The 19648-nt window shown below is 51.9% G+C and overlaps 1 protein-coding gene across 4 annotated transcripts in view; it reads left to right on the top strand.

The window, feature by feature from the left end:
* Nucleotides 1-1394: 1394 nt before the first annotated feature.
* Nucleotides 1395-19648, top strand: part of Cbfa2t3 (CBFA2/RUNX1 partner transcriptional co-repressor 3) — a 72946-nt gene continuing 54692 nt past the window's right edge. For 2 of the 4 annotated variants that reach the window (XM_076915998.1, XM_076915996.1), the window contains exon 1: nt 1395-1897. In XM_076915998.1, the coding sequence (XP_076772113.1) occupies nt 1819-1897 (79 nt within the window). In that variant the 5' untranslated portion in view covers nt 1395-1818. The remainder of the gene's footprint in view (nt 1898-19648) is intronic. The other 2 variants (XM_076915999.1, XM_076915997.1) reach the window with 1 other exon arrangement.

The raw sequence follows: 19648 nt of genomic DNA, 5'->3' as shown, positions 1-19648 counted from the left end.
TCTGGGCCTCCTCTCGAAAGCGGAAGTGTCCCATCTGCGGGTCCCACAGGTGCAAGCCAGGAACATCTGCCTCAAAGCTGGTGGGGAGCCACCCACTCCCTCCAGCCGCACCCAGGGTCCAGCCCTGCTGCCTCTTGGCCTAGGGGCTGTTTCCCCAAACCCCTCACTGCCCCTGATCAAAAGCCTTTCTTGGCTCACTCACTCTGATATATTGGGGGCCTGTGGCTCAGCTGCACTGGTTCTGGGGATCATGAGCATACAGGCCTTTCTGTCTTTGCTCACCAGAGGTCAAGGACCCTGGCCCCAGCAGGACTGTTGGCACTGAGAATAAAAAGGCATAATCCAGTACCCTCTGTTGATCCCAGGCTCCACCCTCATCAGAACACAGGGAATATAGTGACACTGGTAGACAGACTGTCCTAGCCCACAGCAGGTTCTTCTCTCCTCCAACCCTGAAGAGAGCAGTCAGCCAGCAGGGTAGAAAGGTCAAGCAGACCCCATGTTCCAGAAGTCCTCAACTCAAGGCCTGTAGCTTGTTGTATTACCCTTAACTTCAAGACCCAAGGGCCGAGACAGTGACATCCAGGGAGACATGAGAAAGGGATTTTTAGTAACCAACTATCTACATGGACAAGCTAAAAGTTAAATCAAAGCAAAGCACAGCAATCCTAGTAGCATGCTAGGAGCATGTCTGCGAACCCCTACTGGGTTTAAAAGGACATTATTCCTTCCCATGAAGCCACCGGGTAGTTTCATCACCGTTTAGTAAGTGGCTTTCTCTGGAACCTGAGGCTAGAATAGCATTATTTCTGCTGGAAGTCAACTGGAAAGGGGCCTGGAGTTTCTCCCCGGCAGACAGCCTTCCCAGCAAGTTCCAGGCTGCCAAGCAGAGAGGCCAACAGCCTCTGCGTGGCTTGTTTGGCTCAGGCTTCCCTCAGGGAAGCTAGTGTAGGACTGTTTCCACCAGCTGGGGAGACCGTGATCCTGATCCTGTTGGAGGCCAGGCACAAGGTGGCATTGGAGATTCTTAGAAGCAAGAGGTGACCAGAGATCCCCCCTAATGGTGATGGAGAGACCACCTGAGCCATGCTCACTCCTGACTCTGCCCCCCCCCCCCATAGGCCCTTCATTAGATGGCAAATAGAAGGGGGTTCTCAGGCAAAGTCTAGTTGAAGGCAGGCAAAGTGGGTGGAGTCTCTAGACCTCCCAGGCCACAGGAAGGGCTATGCCCCATGGGAAGATAGACAGATGAGCCAGAGGTTCTGGCCAGGATGGATATTACCCCAGGGTGGAGGAAACACACTCCATGAGCCACACCAGACTGGGCCCAGTGGGAGGTCTCAGGGCTACAGGCGGGATAGGAGGAAGTTGTTGGAAAGTCAGACCGGAATGGCATGGTGGAGAGAGAACCGGCAACCAGGCAGATGGTTCCTGCCGAGGAAGCACTGGGCACAGCTGCAGGCCCCCGACCCCCACTGCATTATCACTGCGACACAGCTGGCTGCCTCACCCCTGAAGGCTGCAGGAGGACCTCCCCCATGCTGTCCCCAAGCCCGCCCCGTGTCACATGAGGCCCTGAAGCCTCCCACCCTCCGTCCAGGGCCACAACCCAGCTCTGCTGGCTGTAGGGACTAGGAGGGCCTGGAGCCTCTGAGGAACAGAAGCACGGGCTAGGAGACACCAAAGCTCCTCCACCCCTCCTGTTCTTTCCAGACCCCAAGAAATCAGAAAGGGTGCTTCAGGGTGGACTCTGGAGGCCAGCCAGCTCACTCCAGCTCCAGGCCCCCATCAGTCTCCCTCTCCTCCATCTGCAGCTCCATGTCTCAGGCGTCCGCCACCACCCTGGAGAGTGGGGCACTCCTCTCAGGACCCCGGGGTCTTCAGAATGGAAGCCCAGGTAAGAGGCTGGGGGAGGGAATGGGGAAGATTAAAGAGACAGAAGCTGGGACAGGTGGAGCAGGTGACAGGAAGGTGACATCTCCAAGCTGCCGTGTGTGCGTGTGCCCAGCTTTGTTGACAGCGTGGCTCTGTTGACCTACCTCAAATATCAACACAGTCCCCCACCACCAACAACAGGGAAGCGTCCCTCACAGCTGGGGCAGGTGGCCCCATAAGAGAGAGTGTGGCAGCTGCCAAGCCTGAGTCCTGGCCCCACCCAGAGGCAGGTGCATGGCTCTGTGTAGGAGGGAATGAGCTGTGTCTTCTACAGTGGGGGCTTAGGCTAGAACTCGGGGCCTCTCAGATGCTTCTAAATGCAAAGCCTCAGTGCAGGTTAGCTGCGGAGATCAGGGACAGGACAGTGCAGGCTCAGGCATAGAAGCAATATTTCTATCAGAGCAGTGGGGGAAATGAGGACCTGTCTCATCCTCAGGGGCTGCTGGTTTTGGGAGTGGGGAGGGGCACTCAGCAAGCTGCCATTTCCCCTACATCTCTCTCCCCACTCCAAGAACCTCAAGGACTCAGAGATGCAAGCAGGTGGCGCCATCCCTGATGGCCACAGTCACATGGCCACACCCCAGGCAGCCTTTGGATCCTGCCTGAGCCCAGAGTTCTGAATCCCGTGGTGCTTGTGCTGTGGTAGTCAAATTCACATCCAGATCCCGGGCCCACGGCATCCTTTTCTGCAGAGGGAGCCACCATGAGGCCCGTCCAAATCTGCAGCCTTCCCAAGGCCCAGACATCCAAACCCCATGTCTCCAGAAACATGCAGGACTCAAACGATGGTGCCCAGGTATATGTGGCCCAGTTCCCTAGCAAGATGCATTATTCTTGGCTTTTGCCAGGTGAGGGGATTCAGAGACACCCGGGAGAATATGCCTGTTCACAGACCCAGGCGTGATTACCCTGCAGTTGTGTACAAGGCAACTACCTGCCCCGGACAGAGGAGGTTCTCATAGTCCCACCACCCTGAGAGCTGCAGCCAAATCTGTCCCCTTTGCTTCTAGCCCTAGGCCAGATCCTTCTTCCCTCCTATCCCAGTCTCCCACATGGGTCCTCTGAGACTGGGAGGAAGGCAAGAAGTGACCTGGAGGTGGGAGAAAGATCACTGTGGGGTCTGGATAGAGCAGTTCGGATGGCCCTTGAAGCTCAGGACCACGAGAGGTGTGTGAACTTGGTTGTGCTTCCAATATGGATGTGCTATTGGTGGGATGGAGATGCCCAGAGCAGTCTGTGTACATCTCTGACAGAATACCCACCCAACAGTATAATGTTCCCACTTGGTACTCACCAGTAACTCCCTAAAAACCTCACCCAAGTAAATACATGTGGAGCTCTGCAATGCCAGAAAGCACCACCAGGGGCAGCGTAGAGTTGGGCCACTTTGGCTAAGAAGGTTCTGGGCTGTCTGTAACCCTCCAGGAATCTGAAAATCTTGGAGACAGAACATGGGTTAATTGGCTTTGTTGATTGGCAACAACCTTTGCCCTACAAAGTCAAAACACACAGAACACCCTAAGCTGGGCTCGTGGTTAAGGGGAACAGGGTAAGAATCTGCTGTGAGCTGAGACATGCAGGGCTATGAGTGAGGTGGATAGCCAGGGCAAGGACTTTCATCATCCCTGTGACAGAGAAAGGAACAAGGGGTCAGCACTGCGCAAGGCCACCTCACCCCTTGGAATGGCCTTTCTGTCTGTTGCAGACCCCAGAGGCAGAAGCAGATCAGGTAGAGTGTTTGCAGGCTCCTGTTTATTAGGCACCTACTGTGTGCACATAGCATGGGCACTGTGGGTCTTGGAGGTTTGATCGGATGGTGGCTTGCTTCCCAGGAGTGGGGCCAGGAAGGTGCCGCATACGGAGACCTTGAACGCTACCCACAGACATTGGAGCTAGAGGATCCAGATGGTCTTATCCCCTTCCCCCATAGGGGAGAAACTAAGTAAAGATTGCTGGTGTGGCCGCAGAGAAACAACATGGGGTCCAGTTCGTTGAGCAGGAGGTAGAGAGTGTCAGTGGAGGAGCCCAAGAGGCAGGAGGGACATTGGCAGCAAGGACACCTGGGGTTCTGGGACAGCTGGATTGCGCTAAGCATTCCCGTCTTCCTCTCCCCGACCCCTTCTCTCTCCTATCTCCGTCTCCCTGCTCTGCCTTCCTCCTCTTTCTTCCTCTTCCCACTCCTCCCACTCCTCCTCCCACCAGACTACCACTGAACTCAGCCCCTTCCCCATACATAGATTTGACTAACCCTGAATAGAAAACACTCCAGAAAAAACACGTCTGAATTGGGTCTCTTGTGATTGTTCCTATAGGTCTGTCTACTTGTGTTAGAGATCACGCCATCCAGCACACATGGGACACACGCACAGGTTCTGTGCAGATGCTGGGTCATTTAGTAGGAGTGACTTGGGACCATGCATTTTGGTGCTCTTGTGCAGACAGCCCTGGAACCGCTGAAACAATGACCCTAGGTTCTTTCACAGGCAGGGGCCGGGCTGTTGGAGGGTCTGTCACACCTCCACTAGAGCATCCAGCCTGCCTCTTCCAGCTCCTGCTAGATCTAGGTACCCCCAACCTATGGTAGTCTTGAACACTCTGCCTGCATCCTTCTAAGGCTCCTCTCTGGTAAGGATACCAATCTTGGGATTTCAGTCATCCTAGTCCAGGTGCAGGATGGATGGAGGGTGCTGTCCAGGTCTGCTGTACACTGAAGCTGCCACTTACGGGAAACCAGAGCCTTACTCTCATGGCAGATCCCACGGGCACCAGCTGCCAGGGGCACAGAGACCATCTCGGGGTAGTCACAGTAAAGACCAGCATAGAAGCCCACGAATATTCCCACTTCACACTTAGCTTCCGTGTGGGCTGCCCAGCCTCTGTGCTTGTTGGTGGGAACCAGCTTTGCCAGGGATGGTGTGACTCACTAAGGAGGCAGGTTCCCAAAAGGACTAATGTGGGAGAAAATGCCTGAGGTGACCTGTCCCAGAAAGTGGAACCGTGGGGCTCCTGGGAATCTGCAGAGAGCTAACAGTGACCTTTGACCCTCGTCTACTGGTGTGATGGTGACCTTTGGCCTAAATCTGTGTGAGTGACTGTGATCTCTCACCCACATCTGCCTGAAATGAGGTGACCTTTGATGATATCTGTGTGAAGTAACAGTGACCTCTGACCGGTATCTGCTTAAGGGGATGGTGGCTTCTGACTCAAGTTTGTGTGAAATGAAAGATGACCTCTGACCCATGTTGTGCCAAAGTTACCTTTCACAGAGACCTTCCTGGTGGGCTCACCAGCTCTGGTCCTGTGCTGTGACCTTGAGTTCCACCCTCAACCTCCAGCTCCTCTCCTCCTTACTCAGGACTGATGTGTTCAGAAGCCTGAAGCAATAGGTTGTGGTCCGTCCTGCTTCCACATCTACCTCTTACTGACTTGCTGGCCACGTGGTCTCAGGAACTTCTTTCTGTGTGGGGTTGTGCCTTCAGAGACAGCAGAAGATGATACAGAGGCTCCCAAGAGCACCCAGCATGCTTTGCTGAGCCTGTAGCCTAGACTCAGGGACGTATGGGTTTAAGTGCAAGCATCTCTCCTGTGGTAAATGAGGCAGCCCCACAAGCTCAGCTCTGGAGTGAAAGGGCCAGCTGCGGAGCCTTGGGCATCCCTCAGTCCTATCCTGAAGCCAGAAACACACACACAGAAAAGTGATAGACCATCATGAGGGACAGTTTGCAAAAGCCAGGCAAAAGGAGAAAGGCAGAGACCCCAGCGTGAGCAGAAGAGAATATGGAGGCTCACAGGGGCCCACCACGTGACTTCTTCCTCTTGCCGTCATGATGAGCTGTTAACAGTGCCCTCATCCACTCACACCCAGTCCAGGTTAGGTAGGGCAAAGGCCTCTGCTGTAGACGCTAATGTTCTCTGCCCCTGTCCTGGGGACAAGAAGACAGTTCCTCCTGGGAGAGAGCCTTGTCATCCCCACACCACATACCGTCTTCAGCAGTAAGACAAAGATAGAGGCCAGGAAGATGGAGATATGAGTAGGGTGTTCGCAGTCCAGTCCAGCTTCCTAGGGAAAGTGTCCCTGAGGGGACAGCCGCTGACTACTCCTCAGGCAAGGGCAACTTTCAGTTCTTACTGCAGGTTAAGCAGAAAGCTTGGTGGGCACGCTAACCGAGATAAGCCTCTCCTCTCTGATCTCGGAGGGAATGCCTGTCCTGTGCTCCTTCTAGAACTATCTACCACCTCCGTGAGGGAAGCCAGGGGAGGAGAGAGAGTGGTCTCTCTAAAAGTGATAGTGTCTACCCACCCCTGGGAGGCTTGGAGTTGTTGCCAGCCTGCTGATCAACCACACAGAAGCTGGTGAATTCTCCATGAAATTCCCAGAGGCAGGTCTACCCAGCCCAGGAGGTCCACCCAGGACAGGAACGGTGCCCAGGAAGGTTCTAGCTACTCTCTTAACTGAGCAAAGCTGCTTGCTGTCCACTAGAAGGATGATGGATCTGACAAACACAGGCACTCTCGGGGTGCCCCCTGGCTCCATGACCCTGAGTGTCTAGCTCATCCCTCCCTCCTGTGCTGTGTGGCCTCTGGCCATCTGGTTGCTTTGTAAACACCTAGGGCCTTTGCACATTCTTTCCAGCAGCTGGTCCTTGCAGTTCCTCTACCCGATCAGCCCTGTGGTGTTTCCTAAATTTATTTGTGGCATATTGTCCTATTGTCCGTCCCTCTCAGTTGCATTTGGCTCCATAAGGTTGGGTCTCAGGCTGTCTAGACCAACAGAAGGGTGTGCCTAGCACCGGGAAGGAAGGGGACTGTCTGCGGAAATGTACAGCGGTGACAAGCTCACAAAGCATAGCTTAGGCTGTAAGTGTCCCTAGATGCAAGCGGCAGATGTCACCAGGGGCTACAATGCAAAGCAAGTGTGTGTGTGTGTGAGAGAGAGAGAGAGAGAGAGAGAGAGAGAGAGAGAGAGAGAGAGAGAGGCTTCTTGGTCGTGGATGCAGGAATGTATCCTTTCTGCTGTGTCTGCTGTTGGCCTCCAGCGTCCTGACAAGATGAGAGCAGGCTATCCTAGATTCTAGATGAGAGATAGAGCCTGGAGGCACATTGAACCTCCTAGGAAGGAGGTCTCAACTTCCACCAAGGCAAAGGGACAGGGGACACAGTAGCCTCTTCCAGTCGAGGGACATCTCCCCAGAGGGATATAAGAGGCAGCCATGATACAGGGAACAGTGGTGTCCTTTGGCGGCCCAAGAACCACAGTAGGCTTTCGCTCAAGCTTGGCCCCTCATTTTCCTACCTTTTATCACCACGTGGCTTACAGAGGAGGACACAGAACCAGCGAAATGACATGCCTGTCTGCACAGGTGTGAGCTGACACCAGGCTATCACCTACCCAACCCATGCTCCCTTCCGAACACCAGCACACAGAGACCTGCCCACACTCAAACAGCAAGTCCCGGCCAGGGTGGACTCAGGGTCCTCTCTGTGGGACTCATCTATAAGAGAAAACATGAAGTGAGGTATAATCTTAGGAAAGGGACCTCTTGGCACTGGCTCCTCTGTGTGGGAGTCTGTCTCAGCAGCAGTACCCTAAGGTACTACTACAGGGGTTTTCTTGCTCTTAGAAGGCCAAGCATGTTCTGAAGCCGGCTGACGGCAGAAATAACATTGGTATCTGATGGCAATAATAGCCTTAGGTCAAAGCTGCCCTCATAGGCCCAATAATAACACCCTGAGAGAAGACCTCTCTGTTTGGGAGCCTTGTCTTGGTCTTCACTCATTACCGAAGTTCACGTTTGCTTCTGCATCTCCCTAGAATGGAGCCCTGGGAGGGGCAAGGACCAAAGGCTTCTTTTCTGCCAGAGGAAGAAGAAACCCCAGAAGCTTTTGAGAAGCCCCATGAGGGTAGAGGCAGGCGAACAGAGCTGGTTCTAGATTAGTGAGCTGAACTCAGACCTCTTGAAGCCAAGCTCACCCTGTGTCCTAGCTCCATGGACCGGACTTAGCCCATGTCTCTGTGCTCCCAGCTTCAGAGAGCCTGCAAAGGGAAAGACACATTAGTCTATGTTCTGGTGAGCGGGGCTTCCTGGTCTGTATGTAGAGTGTGAAAGTGGATCAAGCTTTAAAGATGGAAATCTGTTCCACCTGCTCCCACACCTGACTGTGACGCAGACGGTGACAAGCCTGTTTAGTGAGCCTGGAATGGAACTGGGTGAGGAAAGGCCCATCCTGACACAGGGCCTGGTCCCCTCATCTCAGCCCCATCTCTCCTTCATTGCTTCCTAGGGTTCTCAGCTCCCACCCCACCATGACTGATCCTGAACACATTGGGGAGGAGCCACGAGGCCTTGCCAGAGCCAGGAGGAACTGGGAGTCCACCCCACCCTCCAACCCAGGTGCATTCTGAGTATCTGGAAAGCCCCGACTCTGGAGGAGGAAGGTGGAGGACTGGCTGAGGGGGTCAAAAGGCCCCGTGTTATGTCTATGCAGCCGCCACTGGCGCCCCTCACTTCAGCCTCTGGCCAGTGTACTTGTGCTCCCAGGACAGCAGGCCTGCTGGGCATGTATGTTTCTACCAGAATCCAGAGTTCCTTAGAAAGTCCTTTGGCACCCCCATGGCCCCAGCTGCTGTGCCTCGCTGCTCTATCCTATGAAGAGAGAAGGAATATGGTTTCCACACGGACCTTCAGGGAAAGGAGTGGAGCTCAGCTGAGGCTCCTGTGTTTGCTCTGGCCACACCCTGGGGCTTGCCTTCCCAGCTACATTGTGGATCTCCATCTGCTCTGCTTGCTCTGGGAAAGCCTTCTAATGCTCCTGATATCAGGCAGACATCCCTATGCCCAGCCAGTTTTCTCATTGTAAAATGGGGCCAGTAACTGGCTGGCTTCCCCCACCCCCACCCCCAGATCCATGCAAGCTAACCAAGTGGGCAGTGCCAGCACCCAGCTGGGCATAAGAACCCTCTGATGCCCCCATTTCATCTACAGCATTTCTCCCAGACACTATAGTGTTAACTTGTCATGAGGAGAGCATTACGTCCTGTGCTGTCTGCTGTTCTGTGCAGGTTCCCACGGAGGTTGCTGGTCCCCAGGGTGGACATGCCACATAGCCCCACATGTTCTTTCTCTGCTTCCCTGTTGAGAATTGAGCCCCTGACTCCCCTGTTACAAAGATGCTCACATAAGGGTCCTTTCCTTGTACCTACATCCAAACACAGAGGCCACCGGTCTTTAGCAGAGGCCCAGATCCAAAGTGGCTATGGGTGTTGCTCTCAGGGGAAAGAGGCTGGACTCAAAGGGTGGTGATGGAAACAGCAGATATGTCCCTGGTCTGTGTGGCCCCATAAGCCACAGTTCACATTCAGAAAGGTATTTTTGTGCCACCCAAGTGCCCAGTAAGAGTTCTTGGTGATCCTGCATGCCCCGGCACAGTTCCTCAGACCTGAAGGACTGGGTACTTGGTGTTAAGTGGGCTGGATGCCTAGCGAGGCTGGGCAGGCTGAGCCAAAGTCAGCCTGGCCCAGGTGTGGGAGATTCATGGAGAATGCCCAGCTGTGCTGAGCAGGTGGGAGAGGAGCCAAGCGTTCTATGGACACACAGTCCTATTATCAGGCTCTGCTCATTGGAGGTTACTCACAGATGTCTTCTGACCCTGCGTGGGGTAACCTACCCTGGTACCCTGCTACCCAGCTCCTGGCTAAGTCACTTCAGGGAGACCCAGCTGGTGGAGGTGAAACTGCAGGCAAGTGCACACTATGCTTAGGGACCTGGGAAAGTCTACGTAGTGGCCTGTGGGGATCACCTCAGCCCTGCCCCTAGGGTAGCCGGATGAAGAAAGGCTGCTCACTCTACTGTGTGGGTGGTCAAGGGGAATTCTGACCTGTCTGTGGATTCTCTGTAAAGGCTCAGGCCTTCCCTCTACAGCCCATGGTTAGCAGTTGGTCAGTAGGGGAGGGATTGATCATTCCAGAAGCCAGTGGTTCTGTGGTACTTCTTAACTTTGGACTCACAGGGTCTCTAAAATGATTTGTTTGCATAATTACAAGATGGCCTCACTTAGCTTGGTGTGAGCTCAGCCTCACAAGAACTTGGGCTGTTTCTCTTTTAGTGGACAACAATGGCCCAGTGTCCACCGGAGTTTTCATGGGTTAGTTATGCTTGCAATTTCACCACTGAATCATACGGATCGAGATCAGAGCATCTCACATGCCACACAAAAACATGCATTGGCAAGTGCCACACACGACATAGGAGGTAGGACAGTATCATAGCAGCAGCACACAGGGACTGTTATCCAAGTCAGCATCTTGTGTCAAGTATTGTTCTGAAACAGTGGCTGAACATAGGACCTCGGTGAGGTCACACAGTGGAGTATGGGCAGAAGAGTGGATGTATGTTTGATGTATGTACGATGTGTGTATGAATATGTACAAAGGATGGAGAGACGGATGGTGAATAGATGGATAGGGAGTGGTAGAGGATGATGGTGTGGATGGGTGGTTGACAATGATTGTATCAGTGAATAGATGGGTAGAAGATAAATAGATGAATGTATAGGTGGATGGATGGATGGGATAGATGGTTGGATAGATGGATGAAGGATGGGTGGATGTAGGATGGATGGACGGAGGATGGATGGATATAGGATGGATGGATGAAGGATGGATGGATGGATGGATGGATAGATGGATGGATGGATGGATGGAGAGATGGATGAAGGATGGATGGATGGATGGATGGATGCATGGATGATGAATCTTACACTTTTATAGTACATTTTATACTCTATTCAGGAAGAATTTAGACCATGATTTAAATAGGATGGCTTATGCCAGGCAGTGGTGGCGCACACCTTTAATCCCAGCACTTGGGAGGCAGAGGCAGGCGGATTTCTGAGTTCGAGGCCAGCCTGGTCTACAGAGTGAGTTCCAGGACAGCCAGGGCTACACAGAGAAACCCTGTCTTGAAAAACAAACTCAAAAAACAATAAATAAATAAATAAATAAATAAATAAATAAATAAATAAATATGATGGCTTTGAACTGAAAATAGCAGATAGCCTAGTCCAGGACTAGACAGTTTACATGATGCCACATAACAAAAGCCCAAAAGCACACAGTCTAGTTGGAAGAGCAACGATACCGTCTGGTATCCAGGTATCTTCATACTGTCTGCTTTTCCATCCTCTTTCTTGAAGATTCTTAGATGTAGACTAGCTACTTGTAGATTGTGTATGGTCCATTCAGTACCTTTTTACCAGAGCCATGGTCCTATGTGCTGGTACCAGGCACAAAGACTGCCTTACTCAGTATCCCGTCTGAGCTATGGAGCAGTGCCTCTCTACCATTAAAGTCTACTGCAGAGGCACACAAAAGTATAAAGTTCCAGAACCCAAAGGTCTATTTATCCCTCCACCTTGCCTCTGCTCACCCCACCCCCAGGCTCTACCACAGGCCCTCGGTGCACACACACCCCAAGACAACTTCTCCTTTCCTTCCTGGAATAGTTCTCCTCCCAGAAGCCACACTGCCCTCAGCTTCTCCCCAACAGTTTCAGGCCCTGCAGTAATTTTAGATCCCAGCCACACCCAGAGCTCCCCCTCAGATAGGTCACCTAGCCTTGAGGAGGCTGTACCCCCTGGGCACCCTCGAGCACAGAGCCAGTGGCTCCAAGGTGCTTGCTGCAGCTTCACTTTGACTAAGGTGGGATCAGCCAGCTGTTTCTCACGGTGTGCCTCAGTTGCCACTCCCAGGCTAGAGTCAGTGTAGTCTGTTCTCAGAACATTTGCTGCTTCCTAAAAGAAGCCCTGTTCCCCTGGCTGCCTCTCCTTGTCCCTTCCTCCCCTGACCACCACTAACTCTCTGTCTCTGTTGGATTTTCCTGTTCTAGACATGTCTCTCTTTTATTTTTAAAGATTTATTTATTTTATATATATGAGCACACTGTCACTCTCTTCAGACACACCGGAAGAGCACATCAGATGCCATTACAGATGGTTGTGAGCCACCATGTGGTTGCTGGGAATTGAACTCAGGACCTCTGGAAGAGCAGCCAGTGCTCTTAACCACTGAGCCATCTCTCCAGCCCCCTCTGGGCATCTCTTATCAAAGAGATCATGTGTCATCTGCGGGGAGCACTTCCCATTTCTTTCACCTACTGGCATGTTTTCAGGGTCCCCCATGTGTGGTGTATCAGTGCTCGGTTCCTTCACAGATAGCTAGTATCCCATCTGGTGGGCCATGCCTCTTTTTTAGTTTACCTGTCTGAGGAGAAGCCATCCCCACCACCTACGTGTCTCCTTCATTAGGTCTTTGTTTACACGATACTCACAGTGAAGGCAGTGGTCATGGCAGAGAGGTAGGAGATAGCGTTATGATCTGGCTCTCACCTTTACCTTCACTGCCCTGGACATGGAGAGACATCACTATCCCTTGCACAAGCTCTGACTCCATTTACACCCTGTGAATTGATGGGTATGAATCTGGGGTCGGGGGTGCAGCCTGGTAGTCCACAGTGTTACCTGGCAGGCTGTGAGAGAGTGGTAAGGAGTAGAGACATTTCTGGAGTAGTCTTGACTAGAATCCTTCTCCAAGGACAAAGGCTGGGTCTCCAGGCATGCATGTAGATTGAAAGCTCTTCGGGAAAAAGGCAAGTCCCTGCCGAGCATCTTCAAGTGGTACTGATAAGCAGTTGGCCTTGGACACCCCCACTGGGGCATCAGAGCCCCCAAGAGACCCTTATTCCAGGCTGACTCATCCCTGGGTGCTCCAGGCCTCGGATTTGTGGCACAGTTATGCACTATGTGTCTGAGGCTAAGGTGAACTTGGACATGGTAGTAAAACACCTATAATCTCAGCACTCAGAAGCCAGAGGCAGGAAGATGGTGGCAAGTTCCAGGCTAGCTCAGATACATTGTGAGTACCAGGGTTTGTTACTTACTTTCCCAGTTGCTGTAACAAAATACCGGACAAAGGCAACTTAAAGAAGGAAATGTTTGCTTTGTCTCACAGTGTGAGGGCGCTCAGTGCATCCTGGCCAGGTAGTCATGGAGATGAGAGAGGCATGAGGCATCTGGTCACATTGTGTCTGCTCCCAGGAAACAGAGCAGACTGCTGGTGTTCCTCTCACATTCTTCTTTCTATTTAGTCCGAGACACCTGTCCATACACCCATTGTGACTGTGGGCATTGAAGCTGGTGGCAGGATGGGGGTTTTAGAGGAGGGGTACCAGATTCTGAGGCAGAAGCTTTCTGTGGGAGACACCTGGAAATGGTTATGACACACTGAGGCTTATCTTATACATGTGTCATAAGCTAATTGTACCATACAGCTCGGTATTCAGAAACAGACCTTCTTCCTAAAATGCTAGACACGCACTGAGGGAGAGCCCCAGCTGTTAACTACACAGGGGTGGGACGGGCCTCCCTCCCCAGCTTCTGGCTTTCCTAATCCTATTCTCCATATGTTCACCTGCCAACCAACATCAGCCCATACAGACAGTGTCCCTATAAGCCCAAATGGGACCCCCAAACTTTACCAGACCCATAGACAGCTTCTCTAGGGACATAGGAAGGTATGACAGTCAGCTCTGGCCAGGATGGTGGTGTCCTTGGACTGACCCATACCCTCTGGCACCCTCAAGACAGGGAGGGAACTGAGGCTGCTGCAGAGGCTGGACTAAGCCCAGACCAGGCGAGGGAGGCAAGTCAGCCCCTCAGCAAAACCCAGGGTTTTGGATTAACATTCATAGGATGTCGTCAGCCAAACAAACGCAAATGTTTATTTTCCCAGCGGTAAATTACAACTTCAATAGACAGAAATTATGGTCCTGGGCCTTGAAAAGCAGTGACAGGTGCCTTGTCCCTGGATGGTCACACGGTCTAAAAGTGTCGAGTCTAAGTGCCCCCAGCTCATTCACAGCTCCCTGCTGCCCTCCCCCACACCTCAGGTTTGTGCTACCCACCGAACACATTACCAGGTCCTCAGCACATCCGGTGAATGGCACAGGAGCCCAGGGCCAGCACTCCAGGCGCATAACTACTCTCTGTAGAGTGACTGTCATCATTGCTCCACCACTGGCCTTGTCCCTAGCGCCCTTAGAAACCCTAAGAAGGACACGGGACACAAAACACACAATCTAATGTGACCTCCCATGAGGTGACCGCCGCGGCAATGTCCAAGCTTCAGCCCTTGTTTCTGGTCCTTTCTGTGCTCCCATTGATATGGGGGTGCCTAGGCAGAGCAAGAGAGGATGGTGCAATCTTCTGCCATTGTCTTGACCCCTCAGGTAATACCCCAGAAACCCAGCTCTAGCCCCACAACTTGATACATGATCATCACAGCTGCAAGGTACCCCAATAAGGCAAGGCTATGCAGGTGGGGTAGCTCCTGTATCCCTTTGGATGGTGTTTCCCTGAGCATGTTGGGTCATTTGACATAAGAACCCTACAGAAACTCCTGGCCACTTTGGCCACAGACCCTTCTGGCCTAAAGAAGCTATGGTCTTAAAAGATTGAGGGGCAGGGAAGTTGGGTAGAATAGAGTATAGCCTAGAGAGCTGGGGGTATGGGCTGCAGGTTCCTCTGAACCTTTTCCTCTCCAAGGCTCAGTGTCCTTATGTGCAAAATTAAATGAATTGTCTGGGGAGCTGTGAGGTCTCTTTACACTGTGATAAACACCCTCAACCTCTCTCCCTAGACTCAGGGCAGTACCCGTGACCCGTTCCCTTTTCTTGGGAGTCCAGGATCAGTCTGTGGACTTACTGGGTCACTTGCTGGGATTATGAGGGGATCAAGCAGTATAGGGAACATAGGAAGTGACTCTCCCAACCTAGGTACCAGTTCCAGTGCTGTCCTTGCTTGAGAAGGTGGGGACACTGATTGACATAGATCAGGCCAAGCTGGATCCATGGATACTTATTTATTGTGTCACTTTTGTTCAATGGCACCGTCCTTGCAGAGAGGCCCAGTGCTGATGGGTCTGGACATTTTATGAACCTCAGCATCCAGTGGGGGCAGGAAGCCACAAGCTCTGATGCTGAGGACCTCCTATGAATCAAGGAGGACCCACAGATCTGAGATCATGGGGACAGGAGAGAGAAAGGTTTCCCAGGGGATATGTTGAAGCTGGGCAGGACCCACATGGAGAATGTACGCCTGTAAAATGTTCTAGATAGGCTGTCTGTAGAACTGGAGCTGGTGGGATATGGAGGGGGCAGCTCAGGAGCTGGACCTTATCTGGAGCTGGAGGGGACAGCACCAGCCTCCCATGTCATACTCTCCCATGTGGAGATGGATGGAGAGAGAAGCTCCCACCACCAGGTCTGGCCTCGGTGATAACAAACGGCCTGTCAGCGGCAGACACTGTGGGTCGGGAGATCATCAGCTGCCTGGGCTTGATGGATGAGCTGTGGTGGCTGCTATGTGCTCCCAGCAAGCCCTGTTCCCATCATAGCAGACACTGGGTTACCAGAGCCTCTCGCCTCTGACTGTGCAGTAGAACGACAGCCAGGTGTGGGCCATTCAGGATTCTGGGGCTACAAGTGACAGAAACCAGCTCCAGGGAGTCAGGCAGACATATCTGTGACAGGAGGCCCAGCCCCCCTCCTCCTCTGTCCATTCTCCTTCATGGTTCAGCAGATGGCCCTGGGCGGTTCTGCCGTTACCTCTCCTGTAGAACCAGAGTCATGCGTCTTTTCCTTTTAGTCAAAACAATCCCAGGGAAGGACCGTGAGTGGCCAGGTGGTCACCCTCCCTCCTTCTCTGAACCAAGTGCCCACATATGGTCAAGGAACATAGGCACAGAAGACACAGATCTGGGGTTGCTAAGATGGTACCAGGGCAGGGGTATCCATTGATTAGGGTGAGGTGCAGGCTGGAATTCAAAAGCAAAAACAGTACCAGGGGCGCCAATACAGTTGTGCATACCTGTAATCCTATCATTCGGGAGACGGAAACAGAATTGCCCACAAGTCTAAGGCCAACCTGGACTACATAGTGAGCACTAGGCTCACATAAGACTAGCTAAATAGCAAGAATGTATGTATGTATGTATGTATGTATGTATGTATGTATGTACGGATGTACGGATGGATAGATGTATATTACCCTATTATGTATGTATGTATGTGTGTATATTACCCACAAAAGCACAAACAGAACAGTAGAACAAAGCACGTGTATTCTGAAAGGAAGCTGTAAACGCTTAGAACGCTTGCTGGGGAGCGGCGTGAAGTGGGGTGAAGTCCTGGAGTCATTTGTGAGTGTGTGCAGCGGTACTGCATTCCAGGAGTTGCAAAGCAGGGAAACGCAGCCCAACAGGACCCCAGAGCAGAGCAAGGAACAGGCAGGCCATGGACAGACACACGTGAAGAGGGAGGGAGCAGAACATGGTGTGAAGGAGGTTCAGGGGGCCCAGCTTAAGGCTGGGAGTGGACAAGCAGCTGACCTGGGGGATTCTATCTTCTGGTGGGATTTACTTATTCACACACTTTTCCAATCTGTATTTTTGTTTGTTTTTAGTTCGTCTATGACCTATCTATCAATCCATCTATCATCTATCTATTATGTATCTGTCTGTCTATCCATCCATCCATCCGTCCATCCTCTCTGCATGTGTGTATGGCTGCCTATGGAGACAAGAGCACAACCTTGGCTGTCTTAATTATTTCTTTTTGCGACGGGGTCTCTCATGGACCCAGAGTTTGCCATGTGGGCTTCAGTGGCTTCTGGTGAGCACCAGAAATCTGTCTCACCCCCAATGCTGGAATTACAAGCACTGGCCACCATGCCTAGCCTGTTGTTGTTGTTGTTGTTGTTGTTGTTGTTGTTAAGCATGCGTCCTGGAGATCAAGCTCATGCCCCTTATGTTTTTGAGAGAAGGGTTTTACTAAGCACGACCTCGGCCCTGTTCTGCTGTCTCATCCCTGGTGTCCTGTAGCCTTTAGTCCTTTGGGCATGTGTCCCAGCCTGTTTCTCATCTTTCAGGGTGACTCAAGCCCCCGGGGAGTGCAGAAGCTGCCACCATTACACAGTCGAATGTTTTATTCTTGAGCTGCTTCGATGACTTACAACCTTTTCAGACACTCTTCTCTCCTCGTGTTCACAGCGTCCTGTGCTTCTTCACACTGTAGTCTTTAGCTATGGGAAGTCTAGTTTTGCAAGTGAACTGGGAAATACATAGTATATTTTTTCACAGTGGGACCTGGCCCTGATATAGCCTGCAAGAGAACTCCACATCTCTGGGGACATCACATGGTATTTGATCATACCCCTGCTCCTTGGCATGTGTGTCAACTGGTCGCCGCAAGTGTGCTTGGCGGTGTCTCATCTGAAGCTGAGCAAAGACAAGAAAACAGGACCTCTTGACACATGTATAGCTGTGGTTCCCACTGATTCCAGGGCTTACAGTCCCTGTAAACACACACACAAACACACACACACACACACACACACACACACACACACACACACCCTCCATCCTAGAAGACAGTGTAGGGAAGAAGTAATAGCTTAGAGGCTCCCACAGTACATAAAGTTCCAAAATGGAAGAAACAAAGCAGGCACACAAGGGACATGCAAAGCCACTCAGCCTCATGGTACTATTGTGGCCCCTCTTTCCCAGGGCATCCTCTTGGGTCTTCCCTAATCTACAGCCTGCTCTCTTCTCTTCATTTGGCGCCAGAGCCTGGACCCGTTTCTCCTCTGTTCACTAGAAGACCACCATAGCACAGTAAGGTTCTGTATCTTGTTTCACAGTCAGTAAGGATGGGTGACGGGTCCTCCCGTCCTCCTTGTTAGATAGTGTCAAGAACGGTAGAGACTTTGGTAGATGAATCCTAATGTATAACTTTCTGGATTAGTCTTAAGTCTCTTTATAACAATGGCCAAAGTGTCCCACAAACAAGCATCACCCTGGGCACTCCTGCAGAGCCGTCTATACCATCGGCTCCTGTGATTTTCCAAATCTTGTTTTTGCATACAGAAGAGATGCAGAGTCCAGCCAACTCATCCCAGGGGTCTTAGCAGACAGGGGAGGTGCATGTCATCAGTCCCTCTGAGAGAAAGAGAGAGAGAGAGAGAGAGAGAGAGAGAGAGAGAGAGAGAGAGAGAGAGAGAGAAGTCTGTGGAAGCTTCCTCTCCTCTCTGGCTTCAGGAAGATCCTATAGGATCCTATAGTGCATATGGAGAGTTCTGAGTGTGGAATGGGAGTCGCCAGTGTGAGGAATCTGCTGCAGCTACTGTAGTGTGTGCAGTGCCAGCCCGCTCACTAAGGTCACATCTAAACCACTCCGCCCCTCACCCTTCTGACAACAGTCGTCTCGCCAAAAGCTCACACTTGTTCCCTCTGATATGTGGAAGGGACAGAGGCAGCCATCTGTCTGTCCATCCTCCTTCCTTGAGACTGTCATGTGGTTGGCTGGTAGGTGGCCCTGAGGCTATGGGTTAGGTGGCAGTGGGGCAGCCAAGGGGCTGAGGCTGAGCCAGAGACGTCAGAAGTCAGGTGGGGAACAAACAGGGTGGAGGTCTCTGGGTGAAGCTGTAACCCATCCCAGCCACGACCACAAGACCTGAGTCTCCCAGGGCCAGCTTCCTCATCTGCAGAAATGCACCATTGCCAAGCGGGTCTATGAGAAGCACCTAGACCTCAACACAGAAGGGAGGCAGCAGGTGGTTCTTTCTAGAGCTGCACTGTTTCAGGTGACTTGGCTGTTTTCTGTCTGGCCTAGAACTGGAATTTCAGCTACCTGGATCTGCACACACCATGATCCATCATTTTACCTAGAGAACCTGACCACATGAATCCTTCATCTCAACCCTCTCCCTCTTTCCCTCCCCCTCCCTCTCCCTCTCCCTCTCCCCCTCCCCCTCCTCCTCCTCCTTCTTCCACTCTCTTCCTTCTCAGTAGTGTCTCTCAATATAGCCCAGGCTGGCCTGGAACTCACTATCTTCCTGCTTCAGCTCCCAAATGCTGGGGTTATAGTCACTGGAGATTGCACCTAGATAAGCCTTGTCGGACAGAATCGAAATGTGCATCATGGAAGGAGGAGCTGTGAAGAAATCCAGGTGCCAGACAGCGCCCATTCCCCTCCGCCTTTTCAGTGTCACATACCCTTTACTATTTACATGGGATGTTTAAAATGTCATTGATATCTATATTTTTGTCTTCCCGGCTTTTTAAAAATAAATAGACCAAGTTTTTCTGGGCAGATTTGGATTTACAGAAAGACTGATCAGAAGGCAGAACTGCCCCTGGGTCCCCATAACATGGGTAGTGTCCCATGGTAATGACTGAGGAGAGGACAGAGACACTATTACTCAACAGAACTCACCTTTATAGTGAGGTCCAGTGTGAACTGCATATTCTGTGTGTTCACTTAAATGTCTAATGATGGTGCCCACCATAAAAATGTCACCCTGAGCTAGGAGCCATGAGAAAGGGAGGTGCTACCCTTTTGGGGAGTCAGGAGCAACCCAAGTGTAGCTGGAAATGTAGGACATTGAGATCATTCTCCTTAGAGAATGAGGTTTCTGTTCCAAGGAGAACCCCCAGCTGCAAGCCAAAGCTGGTGTCAGCTCTGGATTGTGAGCCTGGCCAGGCACAGCCTCGTGGGAAGTAGGGACCAGATAAAGGCAGAGAGATGACTTCACTGGGGAACACCAGGATGTCATAAGCAAGAGAAAGTAGCTCCCTTTGAACTGAATCAAGCCCCTGTCTCCA

The sequence above is a fragment of the Arvicanthis niloticus genome, chromosome 18 (assembly GCF_011762505.2).
Source record: "Arvicanthis niloticus isolate mArvNil1 chromosome 18, mArvNil1.pat.X, whole genome shotgun sequence".
Classification (NCBI taxonomy): Eukaryota; Metazoa; Chordata; class Mammalia; order Rodentia; family Muridae; genus Arvicanthis; species Arvicanthis niloticus.
This window is presented reverse-complemented; position numbering and strand designations above follow the sequence as displayed.